The sequence below is a fragment of the Paroedura picta genome, chromosome 5 (assembly GCF_049243985.1).
Source record: "Paroedura picta isolate Pp20150507F chromosome 5, Ppicta_v3.0, whole genome shotgun sequence".
Lineage (NCBI taxonomy): Eukaryota > Metazoa > Chordata > Lepidosauria > Squamata > Gekkonidae > Paroedura > Paroedura picta.
This window is the reverse complement of record NC_135373.1, coordinates 9,281,721-9,297,925: the sequence shown is the minus strand read 5'-3', so window position 1 is coordinate 9,297,925 and position 16,205 is coordinate 9,281,721. Positions and strand designations below refer to the sequence as shown.

The following is a 16,205-nucleotide window of genomic DNA, read 5'->3' as shown; positions in this document are numbered from 1 at the left end:
GACATTCAACCTTCAGGCTCCTAACTGAATTAGGGTTTTTTATGCAATTTGTCCTTTTAAGTTTCCCTCTGTGGATTTCTGGCCTCTGAGCCTCTATGGAATGGAATTCTGAAGTTTCTCAAAACCCGCCTCCCAGCTTCTCCTCTCTTTGCATTTCTCTTTGATGAAAACGGAATTGATTTCAAAACTGACTCCCAGTTCCTAAAAAGAGGGAAAGAAATGGAGAGGAATTATGAGAGTTTTTTTGTTAACAACACTGGATTAATGTCCTTTTTGCTTCAGGAGGGTCTGCATATTTTTTTTTTTTTTGGAACAGGACTCTCTTTTACATTTACCGTACTTCTCGGGGCCTACTTACTGGGGAAACACGTGCAATTCCCCCTCTTTCTGGCTTTTTTTTTTTTGCAAATAACTTAAGCTTGGACTTGTGTAAAGCTGAGAAGAGGGAAGGGCCCTGGGAGCAGCCAGAAGGACAAGACCTGGCTTGATTGCTGGCTCCCCAGATGATTTAAACTTGACCAACTGGAGAATCTCTGCCTGAGCAGGGAACCTGCACCATGACAAGCATCACTTGAGAGCCAGGGAGGTGTAACGATTGAGAACTGTGGACTCTAATCTGAAGAATGATCCTGTGTAGAGCAGGGGGTTGGACTAGATGGCCTGTATGGCCCCTTCCAACTCTATGATTCTATGATTCTAAGAACAGGACCAAATCAGAGTCCAGTGGCACCTTTAAGACCAACAAAGAGGTCTTAAGTCTGAGGAAGAGTGCTTGCACTCGAAAGCTCACGCCTTGAATAAACCTTTGTTGGTCTTAAAGGTGCCACTGGACTCTGATTTTGTTTTGTTCTGCTGCTTCAGACCGACACAGCTACCCACTTGAATCTACCTGAAGAACAGCGTTTGATTCCCCCCTCCACCAGCTGGGTGTCCTTGACCCAGTCCCAGTTCTCTCAGAGCTCCTTCAGCCTCACCTACCTCACAGGGAGTCTGTTGTGGGGAGAGGAGGGGTAGGTAAATGTAAGCCTCTTGGGATACGTGTAAGGAACTTTTCTTGGATGCTTTAGGATGCTTAGGGCTGATCCTGCGTTGAGCAGGGGGTTGGACTAGATGGCCTGTATGGCCCCTTCCAACTCTATGATTCTATGATTCTATGATAGTAAAATTCAGGGTACGAAAACCACAGCTCTTCCTGTTTTTCTCCTGTCTTCCTACAGCTGCCAACTTGGGATAAGGACTTCCCAAGAGATTCAGGGCAGAGCCTGGGGAGGGCAAATTTGGGTAGAGGGAGGATCTCTGCAGTGTCCAAGGACACAGAGCTTCCCCTCCAAAGCAGCCATTTTCTCCAGGGAAAATGATTTCTGTTGGCTGGAGGTGGGTAGTAAACCAAGGAGATTGCCAGCCAACCTATATCTCCTGGTTCCAAGGCAAATACCTAAACTCTGTCTTGGGCCCATTCTGCACACTTAGGATAATGCACTTTCAATGTGCTTTGGCAGCTGGGTTTTCCTGTGCGGAACAAGAAAATCTACTTCTAAAGTGCATTATCTATTGTGTGCAGAATAGGCCTTGGTCATCCAAAAGTCTTACCTTGGCTTGATTTCAGGTTGCCGAGGAGAGCCTTCTGGCTTGTCTGCAGCTGAGACAGAGTCCTGCTTTCTTAGGGGCAGGAAGTGACTGTCTGTCAAACATGCCCTGCTGGGTAGCTCAAAGGCCAAGAGGCAGCATGTGAGAAACCTCAGGCCACGACTGAGAGGCGCAAGCGGAAACCCCCACTCCGTTGCACTGCAGGCCTTTGTGCTACTTCTTTCCAACGGCTTCCCTTCTGCTCTGTGCACGATGGTCAGCTCAACTGTGGTGGGCCTTGGGGGGGCCAGATGGAAACCTGCTGACTCATTGATACCTCTGCGTACAGTGGAAATGAAATGATGTGAAGGACAGATAGATGTGGATTTGGTTTGTGTGCATGTGTGTTTCAAATTCTGAGGGGGAGATTATGGAGAGGAACCTTCCCCCTACCCCCAGATTCCATCAAGCAAGAAGCCATGGGGCCATTGCAGAAATATAGATGTCTTTTAATAGCTTTTCAATGCAACAGTGTTAATGGAAGTGCAGAATGAATAACATAATACTAGACAGTGGACAGAGAGGTGGAGTAAAAACCCTAAAGGGACATAGATTAGGCTGTGTGGTCAGAAAGTGTCACTGGCAAAGACACAAAGTTTAGAATTCAAGAGGCCTGGGTGTTGTTGAGACCAGCGGAGCCATGTAGAGAGCAAGAGGCCTGGAGCAGGTAGGGAGCAGAGGAACTATGTAGAGGAAAGGAGGCCTAGAGCAGGTAGAGGGCAGAGGAAATATATTGAGGGCATGAGGCCTGGACCAGATAGAAGAAACAAATAGAGGACAAGATGTCTGGAGCAGGTGGAGAGTAGAGGAACCATCTAGAACAGGGGTAGTCAACCTGTGGTCCTCCAGATGTTCATGGACTACAATTCCCACGAGCCCCTGCCAGCAAACGCTGGCAGGGGCTCATGGGAATTGTAGTTCATGGACATCCGGAGGACCACAGGTTGACTACCCCTGTTCTAGAGGGAAAGAGACCTGATCGAGTTAGAGGGCAATGGAGCCATGTAGAGGGAAAGAAGCCACTACACTCACACACAAACACACACATGCATGGTCACACCTCCCCATAGGAGAGAGCTTTCATGATGTTCATGATGGGTATGAAGTACCCGTGGAAAACTTTCTCGGGGTTTTCAAGACGAGAAAGGAAGGCTCCAAGAAGGTCGTTTCCTTCTCTGTCCACCTTGGACAAGTCGGAGTCTTTCTGCCTTCGGAAAAGCTTCTTAGGACGTGCTTTAAGCCAGCCATTGGGTCCTTGCCCCTTCCTTACACGTAGCAACCCTGAAGAGCTTCCAGCTTGAGCCCAGTTTCTTCAGCCAGTCTGTACCTTCCAGGAGTCCCCAGTTCTCCAGCCTCCCTACCTCTTCTGGCTGGATCCAACCGGTAGATTTTACGTCGGCGCCGGCAGGCATGGCGCACCTTCACCAAGTAGAAACCCAGCAGAATCCCCCAGTGGGCCAGGCAGGCAGCTAGCCCGTAGGTCAGCGCCTCCAGATCCTGCCAGCCTCGCACAGCCTCTTTATAGAGGGTGAACCCCAATCCCCCCAGCACGGCCCCCCACCAAGTGAGCAGAGGCAGGAGGGGCAAATAGTTGGTGTGGACGTGGAGCCGGCCGGAGGTGCCCCAACCGTCAGCCCAAGGCAGGGTGACCAGGGAAAAGACCTTGGTGGGCAGCAGAGCAGCCATGTAGAGGGCGGAGTAGAGGGAAGCCAGGAGCATGATGGGATTGCGGCGCAGGGCAGTGGCGTACGAGGCCTTGGCCAGGCCACCCAACTGGATGCAGATGAGCGCCCACAGCGAGCCCCAGAGGCGGCCGCTGTAAAGGAGCTGCAGCGTCATGCCGGCCACCAGGAAGGGGAACAGTCCCGAAACGATGGCCTCGTAGGTCATCCACGGGGAGTGCCGAGGCCACCACCGGACCATGTAGAACCACTCGCGGAAGTACGAACGGGACCAGCGCGTCTGCTGGGAGACCCAGCGCAGGAGGACGGAAGGCGTCTCAGAGCGACAGACAGAACGGGGGGTGAACCTGGGAAGAAGAGGGGGAAGAGGCACAAGGACTGTGTTAAATCTGTGGGTTCAGAGACCAGGACGCTGGGGTTCGTCTCAGCTCTTTATTGACCCAAGCAAAGCAATCTGAACTGAGTTTCCCAGCCTCACCCAGTATATACAGATTCCAAACAGAAGGATCTCTCCGCCCAGCAACCTCATTGGTCCGAAGCGAAGACCTCTCATGGGATGTTAACCCTGGCATCTCATTGGTTACAGAAGAGCTGTCATCCTTGTTTCCCATTGGCTGTTTTTTATGATCCTAGCAGGGATCTCAAGCTTCTGATTGGGTGCTTTACCCAGCTTGGATCCCAAGCTCTGGCCCTCTGAGGAACTGCATACACAACAGCTAGCCTGGGGGAGGAGGTACATGCCTGGAAAGGTCTAAAAGCTCAGTTCGATGATGGTGGCAAGTGGTTCCTTCTTTTCATCTGTCTCTTTGTTCAAGGAGAGAGGTTGGACAGAGGCCCAGGAGCACAAGTCTACGTGAGGCTCCAGGAGACAGAGAGGTCGTGTGATGCTTGGGTAGGGTATCAGTGGAGAATGGCTCTGGGGAGCCTGAAGGCTCAGAAAAACTCCAGTTCCCCATCCACATATTTCCCCATGGCTCGTAGTTTTACTTGAATTGCTGTCTCTTACCTGAGAGTTCATGGTGTCTCCTAGCAGCCTTGCCTAATACCAAGAGGGGTCTGCGGTTCAGTGGGAGAGGCCTTGCGTTGCCTGGTGGAGGGCCCAAGTTCAACCCCACCATTTCCAGTCTAAAATACATGGTAGTAAGGGCCAGGAAAGACATGAGAGGTCTCTACCTGGAGGGCTGCTGCCTGTCAGAGTAGACCAGCATTCTTCAACATTTTAACCATAGTGGCACCTCTGAAATATTTTTTGAGGCATCAGCTGGCCATGCCTCTCTGCCACACCCCCTGGAAGTGAGAAGAGCCTTGGCTGGCAAAAGTGTACATGACCAGGGGCCTCCCCTTCTCATCTCCCCCCCCCCAGGCCCATCATTGGCCACTTGGGGATGGAGCATGTCAATGTGCCCAAATGGTGGAGGTGGTGAACTCCCCCTCACTGGCAGTCTTCAAGCAAAGGTTGGATACACACTTTTCTTGGATGCTTTATGATGCTTTAGGATGCTTAGGGCTGATCCTGCGTTGAGCAGGGGGTTGGACTAGATGGCCTGTATGGTCCCTTCCAACTCTATGATTCTATGATTCTATGATTCTAAATAAGGGTAGAATTTGAAAAAATTAAAAAAAAACTCCCTCCCCCTTTGCTTAGAGCTGGAAACTGCAGGCACAACATGTGAGGGCTCTCCCCAGCCGCCATTTTGAAAATCTCCACATCAAGGTACCATTAAGGGACCTGGAGAAGACAATACTGACATTGATTGACTGACAGTCTGATTTAATATAAAATATTACTACTGCTCAATCTGGGATTTTTCTATCCCTCCAGGATGCTACCTGCAGCCTTTACCATTAAACAGGGTTCCCCCAAACACCTAGGAATTTTTAAAGCCAGAGCTGGCAATACTCCCATTGGATGTGGACATAAATCATTCCGGCATGCAGTTTCTGGCTTGTTGGCTCCTCCTTGAACTAGGGAACCCTAGGCAACTGCCCGATTTGTCTCTATGGCACTGGGGATGACTTTTTAATTATGTAAGAGCACAAGAACATAAAAGAAACCATGTTGGATCAGGCCAATGGCCCATCCAGATGGTGGCCAAAGACCAGGTGCCATCAGAAGTTTCACCAGTGGGGCCAGAACTCTAGAAGCCCTCTCATTGTTGCCCCTCAAGCTCCAACAATACCAAGCATCACTGCCCTAGACATAAGAATGTAAAGGAACCCATGTTGGATCAGGCCAGTGGCCCATCCAACTCAACACTATCACACAGTGGTCACCTTCAGGAGGTCCCCCTGTGGGGCCGTAACTCCAGAAGCCTTCCCACTGTTGCCCCCCCCCCAGGCACCAAGCCAACAGAGCATCGCTGCCCCAAACAGAGTGTTCTATCTATATCTTGGGGCTAAGAGCCCCAGAAGGACCTCTGTTCCATATGTTAAGCCAATCCCCTCTTGAATCTGTCTATGCTTGTAGTCACCACCCACTTCCTGCGGCAGTGATTTCCACGTGTTAATTACCTTTTGGGTGAAGAAGTCCTTCCTTTGATCTCTTCTAAGCTTACCGCTCATTAATTTTATTGAACTAGAGGTGCAGACCACCTGGAGATGTGTGGTCTAGTACAGGGGTAGTCAACCTGTGGTCCTCCAGATGCTCATGGACTACAATTCCCATGAGCATCTGTCAGCGGTTTCTGGCAGGGGCTCATGGGAATTGTAGTACATGAACATCTGGAGGACCACAGGTTGACTACCCCTGGTCTAGTACACTTAGTACAACGCTTAACTTTCAAACACAGAACCCAGAGGGCTCTCCTCTCACGCACCCTTACTTGGTGGCATAGCCAAGACTCAGGACATGGTTGGTGAGATGCCGATCGTCCCCAAAGGTACACTTGTTGCCCAGGAAGGTCTGATGGTACCAGGGCTCCAGGAACTGCTGCAATAGGTGGTTATGGTACATGCCTGGAAAGATGATGTACCCAAAAAGATAAGTTCATGCCGGTGTGAACTCAACCCAGGCAGATCTTGTTATATACTGAAAGCAGCTCTCCCATATTACACCATTATTTTAAGGCAGGCATGTTTACTAGCAAGTAAGTCTCGTTTAGGGAGGGGAGGTGGCATGGTCTAGCCCAATGTCATCAGATCTCAGAAGCTAAGCAGGTCAATACTTGGATGGAAGGCCACCAAGGAAAGCTCTGCAGAGGTGATGATCAACCATCTCTGCTTCTCCCTGGCCTCTAAAACCCCTCACTGGGGTTGCCATAGTCAGTGGCAATTTTAGGACACTTTCTACCAAGCATATTTGAGTCCACTGGGGTGGTGCTGGTAGGTTGGATTGTAAACTCTGAAACTTCTAATGCCATAAAATTGTCGTATTTGGGCTCAAAAACCATCCCAGAGAAGAAGAAGAAGAAGAAGAAGAAGAAGAAGAAGAAGAAGAAGAAGAAGAAGAAGAAGAAGAAGAAGAAGAAGAGTTGGTTCTTATATGCTGCTTTTCTCTACCCGAAGGAGGCTCAAAGCGGCTTATAGTCACCTTCCCTTTCCTCTCCCCACAACAGACCCCCTGTGAGGGAGGTGAAGCTGAGAGAGCCCTGATATTACTGAAGAAGAAGAGTTGGTTCTTATATGCCGCTTTTCTCTACCCGAAGGAGGCTCAAAGCGGCTTACATTCGCCTTCTCTTTCCTCTCCCCACCATAGACACCATTTATATTACATATAAATTCCCTACTAGAACAGTTCCTTGAGATCACTGGCAGTCTTCAAGCAAAGGCTGGATACACACTTTTCTTGGATGCTTTAGGATGCTTAGGGCTGATCCTGCATTGAGCAGGGGGTTGGACTAGATGGCCTGAATGGCCCCTTCCAACTCTATGGTTCTATGATTCTATGATTCTATCTGGTGTCATCCGTCATTCCTTAAAATATCCACAGATAGGGATTTCCTTTTTTGCCAGAATATGTCTGTTGCACAAGGAAAAGTCTCTTGAATGGTTGGTTGACCCCCTCTGCATTCTGCGTCCAGTTTTGTCTGGGGGAATTTATGTTTGGATACTGTTTCTAGTTACGCTTGATCCAGATCTCAAGGAATTGAAAAAGTATCTAAAAGTAAATCCCCCCCTCCCGACCAAGCTGAATACCAAATGTGCAGGGCAGCCATTCTCAATGTTGGGAACCCCCCAAAACATTCCTCAGGCTCTGAGAAACCCCAGGAGTGGCTCGATTGTGCTGAATATGATTGGGAAGCAGAGCTGTGGACACGTCCAGCTGGGGCCCCTCCCCTTCCCACCCCCATCATTGGCCATTTGAGGGTGGGTGTGTGGATATGACCATATATGGTCATATCACCTGATCAATGTTTAACCAGTTAAAAATATATTAAAAATGAATTAACTACCAGCCTTCCAGGAAACTGTTCCGGGGCCATCAAGAAGCCCCAGGGTTTCACGAAACCCTGGTTGAGGAAGCCCGGTGTAAGGAATCACCCTATCTTTCGAGAGCCTTTTCCTTTTGGCCCATTTATTTCTTCCTCTTTGTTTTGTCTTGGTGCATTCTCCTGTGTCCTTTTGGAAAATGCCTCCCCAATTAATTGAACGACAAGACTAACTAAGATTGCTGACTGAAGCTCCCAGTCCTGAGTCTCCTGCTTCCGAAGCAACCGCCCAAAGTTCTTCTCAATCTATAGGCCCTCCTCTGCATACAACCAATCGCCAGACTCACCCAGCGGGCCGCTGATGCAGGTGACACAGTCGAAATAAGACTGGCAGGCCCGCTCCATGTTGAAGGCCATCCAGTAGCGCAGGCTGCTCATGAAGCTGATGAACGAATCCGACACGTTGAGGATCCGCACGTCCCCCGCGACGGCCCCGCAGTGCTCGTTTGCCTCCAGTACCTTCACTAATTCCACGGTTGCCATGGAGTCAAGTTTGGTGTCTGAGTCACAGACCTGGGCAGAAATGGAAGGGGTGACTTCTAAACTGTAGACCAGAGGTGGCTAAACTGGGGTTCTCCAGATGATTTGGGCTACAATTATATCTGGAGAGTCCCAGTTTGGCCACCTCTTTGCTTGTGGACACGCTTCAGACTTTTTGCATCACTCCTTATTGTCCATTTTACTTCCTGTTGAACATTTCTCTAAACCTCTCTAGGGTTGCTAGATCCAGGTTGGGAAATACCTGGAGATTTGGGAGGTGGGGACTGAGGAAGGCAGGACTTGGTACGGGGAGGTTCCCCTCAGTCAGAAAACCCTCTTTTCATGTCAGCACTTAAGCTGTCTACTTGTCTGTGGCTCACCCTAACTAACCTTTCCCCAAATCTGCTCTCCATATCCTGACAGCTCTCACTGGTTACCCTTGGAGAGAGGCAGAACCTGGCCTGTCCGTCATGGGCGGTATCATCCACTCAGACTACGGTGTAGTCTGCTTGGGGCTTTTTACCCACTCCCAGTTTGAATGAATCCCTGCAATATACACTGAATTCGATTTCCACTTTGATTATGGGCGCTTTAAAGTTCCCCTCTGCAACATGCATGATTGATTCATGGTGACCCTACCTTTTCCCTGCCATATCCTGGAGTGGATATAAGCCTCAATATTTGAAAGACCGCCATGAATAAACGTGTAGACAGCTCCTTTTTGCAAATTAATTTACTCCTCCATGCCTGGGAGCAAAGGAGTCTTCCCTGATTGGCCAGGGTGTCAGTTCAAAGACTTCCTGGTTCCTGGTTGCAAGGCTTCCCTTAAAGTGACTGTGCTCCAGAAGCCCTAACTTCTCTCAGCAGAGATTTGCCTCTTGGGTTTTTTCCCTCTTCCCTGCTGTCTCTAATCCTCTTTTCCCGCCCCTCGTTCAAGAAAAGAAAGAGCCTCTTGCTGCACTTGACTTCCCTCCCTGTTCTGAGTTTCCCCATTCAAGTTCAGAATACTTTCTGTTTCAATGGGGGGGGGGTGAATAGAGGAAGACGCGAGTTCAAATAGATCTGAATTCAGCAGAATCTACACTGGAAAAAAAAAAGTAAGTGCAGAATCAGCCTATCAATGACTCTCCATGATCTTGTGTAGAGGTCCAACTGGAGATGCTGGGGATTAAATATGGGACCTTCTGCATGCAAGGCAGAGTCTCTGCCACTGAGTCATAGCCCCTCAGATCCGGTTCTACGCTGAGCCACAAAGACATGCAATCTAGAGGAAACGGATAACTCATACCTGGATATAGTCCACTGAGTCCTCCAGAGCACGGAAGGCTGTGTACATCACCTCCCGCTTCCCACCCCACTTCTGCATGATGCAAACACATCTCTTGTTCCTGATCAACGTCTCCACTTCCCGCTGTTGGGCCTCCTTCAGTGCCTCTGTCGTTGGGGGACTGTGGTAGTTGCCCTCCCACACACAGGTCCCCACGCTTTCATGACAAAAGACCTCCTGGAACATCTCCATCATGTACTGATCTTCGGGACCGTTGCCATCGACAACCATCACCACATAGAGAAGTTGCTTTGGATAGGCTATGTCTCGGGCTGATTCAAGGCACTGACGCAGGTAGGCAGGGTCCTCCTGATAGGCCGAAATGGTGAGGGCCACGGTTTTGGAGAAGCTGCAGGGTGGGACAGGTCCCTGATGCTTGCGCAGTTCCAGGTAGGCAAAACATCCCTGAGCGAGGAAGTGGAGGCTCAAGAAAGCTCCGTAGAGGCCCAGAGAAGCCAGGTTCAGTGGATGCCTCACCAGCTGGAAGCCCAAAGTGTAGGAGGCCAAGATGGCGGCCAGGAGGAGGGAAGAGAGGAAGTAGGTGAGGAAGGACCGGGGGAAGGAGACCAGAGGCTTGATTGGCATAGGAAGTGGCATGATGAGGGACTATCCAGCTGAAAGAAAAGAGAAGAAAGCATAAGAATACAGCTATGAAATATTCTTGTCCCCCGCCTTGTTATTTCCTAGAACAAAAATCATTGCGGTGTGCGCAAGAGGGGAAGAATCTTTAGCAAGTTTTCCTGACTCAGGAAGGCTTGAATAGCTTTCCAAACATGTATCCCCTACATAGATTTTCATGACGTTTTCACAACGATGGTTATGGTCAGACCTTAAAGGCTTCCTGGGGGGAAAATACACACACACATTGCATCTTCGGGATCGCGAATTTCCTTCTTTTCCTTCCGAAACAATCCTTTCCCACTCCCCCACCGTGTGGTTGCTCCAGAGGGTTCACAGAGTCGCTTCTTCTCAATCAATGCCAAACCAAAGAGATGATTTAAAATGCATGGCAAGGAATGAACTGCACCACCGACTGACGCAGCGGAGGGCGGGCTGGAGGCAGACGGACCCACCATGCAGCGCACACAGTGTAAAGAGGCAGGCAGGACTCCTGACGCCTATAAAGGCACCTCACACATGGGTCCCGGAGTCTTCGGCCAGCTCACTGTGGAGCAGCTTTTTGTTCTAAAGTGTTTTCATGTGTTCCGCATGAAATCTTTGAGTTCTCTTTCCCAAACACTTTCTCTTCTCCCGTAGTTCCAAGCCGCGGGCTTTCCATCTGCACAGATGCTCTCCCCCCCCCAACTTTCTCCTAATAATGTATCTCAGTTGTTATTTTTTTTTAATGACTTCAGTCATACCCCAATGGGTCCCAAAATGGCTGACCTCATTCTCCTCCATTTTCTCCTCACAAGAACCCCCTTGAAGTAGGGTAGAAGAAGAAGAAGAAGAAGAAGAAGAAGAAGAAGAAGAAGAAGAAGAAGAAGAAGAAGAAGAAGAAGAAGAAGAAGAAGAAGAAGAAGAGTTGGTTCTTATATGCCGGTTTTCTCTACCCAAAGGAGGCTCAAAACAGCTTACAATCTCTTTCCCATTCCTCTCCCAACAACAGACACCCTGTGAGGGAGGTGAGGCTAAGAGAGCCCTGATATTACTGAAGACAAAGGTTCTTATATGCTGCTTTTCTCTACCCGAAGGAGGCTCAAAGTAGCTTACAGTCACCTTTCCTTGCCCCACAACAGACCCCTGTGAGGTGGGTGAGGCTGAGAGAGCCCTGATATCACTGCTCGGTTAGAACAGTTTTATCAGTGTCCTGGCAAGCCCAAGGTCACCCAGCTGGATGCATGTGGGGGAGTGCAGAATCGAACCTAGCATGCCAGATTAGAAGTCTGCACTCCTAACCACTACACCAAACTGGTAGGCCAAGAATGTTTGATCGATCAAAGATAATCCAGCGAGCTTCTATGGCAGAGGTAGGATTCGAACCCAGGCCTTTCAGAGAGTTTATCCCAGCACTCTAACCACTATACCACACTAATTCTATTTACCAGACTCCTTTCCTGTTCCTCAGAGCCTGGCCACCACCCCAAGACACAGCTCTGTCATCAGCACCAGAGCCAATCAGGGACTGGTTAAGCCACAACAGCTTCCTAAGGCCCCCTCCCAGCCCTTGACCTGCTTCCACACACGGTTGCCAAAGGAGGAGAGAATGATCATTCAGTCTGCAGAAGGAAGCACATGGAGCATTTCGCAGCATATTAGTGCCTTTGCTCCTGTCTGCAGATCAACTAGTTTTTCAAGGCACAGGAGCAGGGATTAGTTGGCAACCTTATGCTCAGCATCTTTGTGTACACGTCTGCTTATTGTTGGAATGTGCAAGATCTGCATTGTGCATAATGGAGTACAATATAAAGAGTGTCCTGCAGAGGGCATCGGAGGAGATGTGTATATAGCATAGTTAGAGAAAGAACTTCCTGAAATATATTTTTCAAATTATCACCTCCAGTGTCCTGATTGGTCCAATGGGAGACTTCCTGCTCCCTTGAGTACACTTTCTCTCTGCTTGCAGAAAAGAGAACAGTTAGTTAGGTCTCTCTCTCTCTCTCTCTCTCTCTCTCTCTCTCTCTCTCTCTCTCTCTCTCTCTCTCTCAATAAAACTATTTTATTCTTTTATTCTGTTCCACATTTCCTGCATCTATACACTCTGCCAATACTTGTCACCCTAACCCCCCCCCCCACCCAGTGATAACCTTCTGTTAAAAGCATACCCTCTGTATTTAATGTCCTCAAAGGATCCACCCCAGGCTAGAGGCAAAGATGGAATCTTTCTGAGTTTTCCCTCTGACAGTTCCTTTTCGAAAGGCAACGGTCAGAAGATTCCGGGTTGCCATTGGCTGATGTCCCTGTGACATCAGGGCGACCTGTAGAATGAGGGTCCAGAGTCAGAAGGGGAGGTCAAGAGATCCTGCCCAACAGACACAGTTCCTGGGAATGACCACAGCTTTAAAGCAGGGGTAGTCAAACTGCGGCCCTCCAGATGTCCATGGACTACAATTCCCACGAGCCCCTGCCAGCATTCGCTGGCAGGGGCTCCTGGGAATTGTAGTCCATGGACATCTGGAGGGCCGCAGTTTGACTACCCCTGCTTTAAAAAGAAAAACAAGCCTTCGAAAGCCAACCATAAAGTTCACTTTACCAGCTGGAAGAAAGGAGGAGGAGGAGCAATTATGCTACTGGCCTCTAGGTGGCAGCACCCACCCGATCCTGATAATAGCTGCTGCTTCATCTGTATGGCGGGGAACAGCTGGAAGGTTGGAAAGGTTGCTGAGCTGGCGTTTTCTGGCTGAAATGCTATGATTACTTTGACATTTAGCACCGTGTGAAGCATTCAAGGCTGGGGGAGAGGGACAGGCTATTGTGTGTGTATGTGAGAGGGTGTGTGTGTGTGTGAGAGGGTGTGTATGTGAGAGGGTGTGTGTGTGTATTGTGTGTGTATGTGAGAGGGTGTGTGTGTGCAGCACATGCGGGATCCAATATGGGGCAGCTGGCCTTGCTGTGACTTGAGGAAAACAGGAGAGGATGTTGGGGAACTACAGAATAATAATGGGAATTAGATATATGGGCAAGGGGGTGGTGGCTAAGTTGGACAATAAGGCAGTGGGAGATGACCGCTTGGTTTGGAGCAGTTCTCTTCATCAAATGAGGCAATTTGCAACCCACTGTTTTACTCAAAAAACACGGAAGGCAATTTAAAAATAAAAATGGTCCGGTGTAGTGTCATAGTTAAGAGCGTCGGCCTATAATCTGGTCTGATTCCCCACTCTTCCTCCACATGCAGCCAGCTGGGTGACCTTGGGCCAGTCCCAGTTCTCCCAGAGCTCTCTCAGCCTCCCCTACCTCACAGGGTGTCTGTTGTGGGGAGAGGAAGAGTAGATGATTGTAAGCCACTTTGAGACTCCTTCGGGGAGTTGAAGGCAGGGTACCAAAAACTAGCTCTTCTTCTTCGGAAAACGTCCACTAAGTTCAGAAGCAGGGATCCTACTTTCTTCCAAAGATCCTTCCTCCAAGTGAAGAGGCTCTTCTGTTGGAAATGAAGATGCCAACCTCCATGTGGTGGTCAGTGTCCTCCAGGAATGAAAGCTCATATCCAGGGTAGAGAGATCAGTTGCTTGGTGGGAATAACAGCTCTGGAAGGTGGGCTCCACCCCCCCCTCAAAAAACACCTCTGCTTTTGCCAGGCTCTGACTCCAAATCACACACTGTTTTATCTACTGCCTTCCAGGGGAGACTGCAAATAGATGCCTGGAAAGAGGTACCCGGCCTACCCCAACAAAGAATAGCAAAGGACAGACCCAGGACTACACAAAGGCATCCTGCTTAAATACAGTTCCTCGGACCCCCGGAAAAAGAATGTGCATAATCATATCATATTGTTAACTGTGTGGTGGTGAATTGATCTCTGATGAAGATCCTTTTGCTTGGAACGCATCAGGTCGCAGTCATTCGTATTATTGTTGTCCTGGTTTGATTTACATGCCTGTGATCTATAAAGATAAAGGTATCCCCTGTGCAAGCACCGGGTCATGTCTGACCCTTGAGGTGACGCCCTCCAGCGTTTTCATGGCAGACTCAATACGGGGTGGTTTGCCAGTGCCTTCCCCAGTCATGACCGTTTACCCCCCAGCAAGCTGGGTACTCATTTCACCGACCTCGGAAGGATGGAAGGTTGAGTCAACCTTGAGCCGGCTGCTGGGATCGAACTCCCAGCCTCATGGGCAGAGCTTCAGACTGCATGTCTGCTGCCTTACCACTCTGCGCCACAAGAGGCTCTAATCCATATGGAAATGAAATATTCCCTTTTTGTGTGTTTTTAAGTTCTTATATTACGCCGAATTCTGTGAAATAAAGTTTTTAAAAAATATATACATACATTTTTTGTCCCTCAATGTTCATGGTTCTCACCTGTTTTTCAGGTAGAACTTTTTTTGGTTTTTCCCTTTTCTTCATTGTTTTGTGCCTCTACATTTCCAAGAATTTCCCAAGTTGGAGAAAGAGCCACTGAAGCCAGAAGAAGGCTCCTTAGACTGGCAGAAGGCTGCAGACTTTGATCGCCGAATGATAGGATGGTGTGGGCTAGGTAGAATCTTATCTATCTCTGTATGCAGAAAATAGCCATTCGTGAGTCTGGACACCATAGCCTGCGTTCTGTGCTTTCATCTCAACTTCCTCACCATCTGCTGGCGCTGTGAATATTTTCTGGCACTTCAAAAGCCTCTTCGATCAGAGGTGAACACGGAGATAAGGAAATGAGGGCAGGGGGGCATCCAGTGGCATACCATGATATGTGCCCCAAGTGCCACTTTGGGGCACCACTGGCCGCCATCTTGACCAGCGCGTTCCTCCTGCAGTGCCGAGGGGGCTTTTCTCTTCGCTCCTTGGCAGGGCAACCCTCTTGACATTATACTGTTCCCCCCTCCCCCCCTTCTTCTCTGCCATCCGTTGCAGCCCCCCACCTCCACAGTGAGTTCTTCCTTCCTCCTGGAGCCCAGAGCTGAGTAAACACAGCTTCACACTCTCGGCTCTGCTGGTGTTGGCTGGCTCTGCTGACTGCCCCCTTCCCCGGCATGGGCTTCCCTCGCAATGGGGCTCTCCAAGCAGGCAAGGCAGCCAAATCAGGACGTCAGCCTGTGGCTTCCCGAGAGCAGGGTGAATAGAGCCAGGATTGAGCCCGCTCTGCCAAGGGAGCTGAGCCCAGCCCAGGGGCACTGTGGTTTTCCTACGCTCCGTCCCACCCCTGGTACAGCAGCACTGTACCAGAGCTAGGGGGGACTGAGCCAGGGCCTCCAGGCCATGAGTCAGGCCCTGATCACCCCAAGAGAGGGAGGCCCAGCCAAATGTCGCTCCAGACGCCATGCGGGCAGAGCTTGGCCGCCTTTCAACCCCAGCTGCTGTGGCCTGTGCGGTGCGGCATGAAGCAGAGAACATGAAGTAGCATGAAGCACAAGTCAGGCTCGATCCAGGCATCAACTGTCTTTGGGGGAGGATTTACTTCCCTCTTGCTGCCTAACCCCCCCCCCTTGCCGCATCACCCACCTGCTGCCCCAGGTGCCAAATAGGCTAGGGATGCCACTGGGAATACCTGGTGAAAGGAGGGTTTGACCTTTAAAGCATTGTTTATTTTTGTTTTCACCCAAAGCATCAGAGCCCCCAAACATCAAATTATTTGGTAGTAAATATTCAAAGGAATTTTTTAAAGCAGCTTTGGCTTATACTCCCACGAACAGGGAGGGTGTCCAGGGGAAGGATGTAGCCGGGCAGAATCCAGGGGAGTCCTTGGGATTCTGGCCATCAGCTGTGCATGAGAGGTGACCGTGCTACACCTATGCTCAGTATTAAGGTCACCCAGCTGGCTGCAGGTAGAGGAGGAGTGAGGAATCAAACCAGATTAGAGGCCTCTGATTTTAATCCCTGCACCACCCTGTGAAGGAGTGGCCCTCACAGATTTCAGGAGATCCATACCTTTGAAAACAGATTCTTGATGGTGCGTGTACTGAAGCTGGAAGTACACAAGAAGAAGAGTTGGTTCTTATATGCCACTTTTCTCTACCCAAAGGAGGCTCAAAGTGGCTTACAATCGCTTTCCCTTTCCTCTCCCCACAACAGACA

General features: G+C 49.6%; 1 protein-coding gene across 1 annotated transcript; it reads right to left on the bottom strand.

The window, feature by feature from the left end:
- Nucleotides 1-2,559: 2,559 nt before the first annotated feature.
- LOC143838944 (hyaluronan synthase 1-like) lies at nt 2,560-12,075 on the bottom strand. The gene is made up of 5 exons (XM_077340840.1): nt 12,040-12,075; nt 9,504-10,156; nt 8,023-8,248; nt 6,131-6,263; nt 2,560-3,655 (listed from the first exon to the last, which is right to left on the bottom strand). Exons 2-5 carry the CDS (start codon nt 10,137-10,139, stop codon nt 2,893-2,895), a joined length of 1,758 nt encoding a protein of 585 aa, XP_077196955.1. The 5' UTR covers nt 10,140-10,156; nt 12,040-12,075; the 3' UTR covers nt 2,560-2,892.
- Between the last annotated feature and the right edge of the window lie 4,130 nt (nt 12,076-16,205).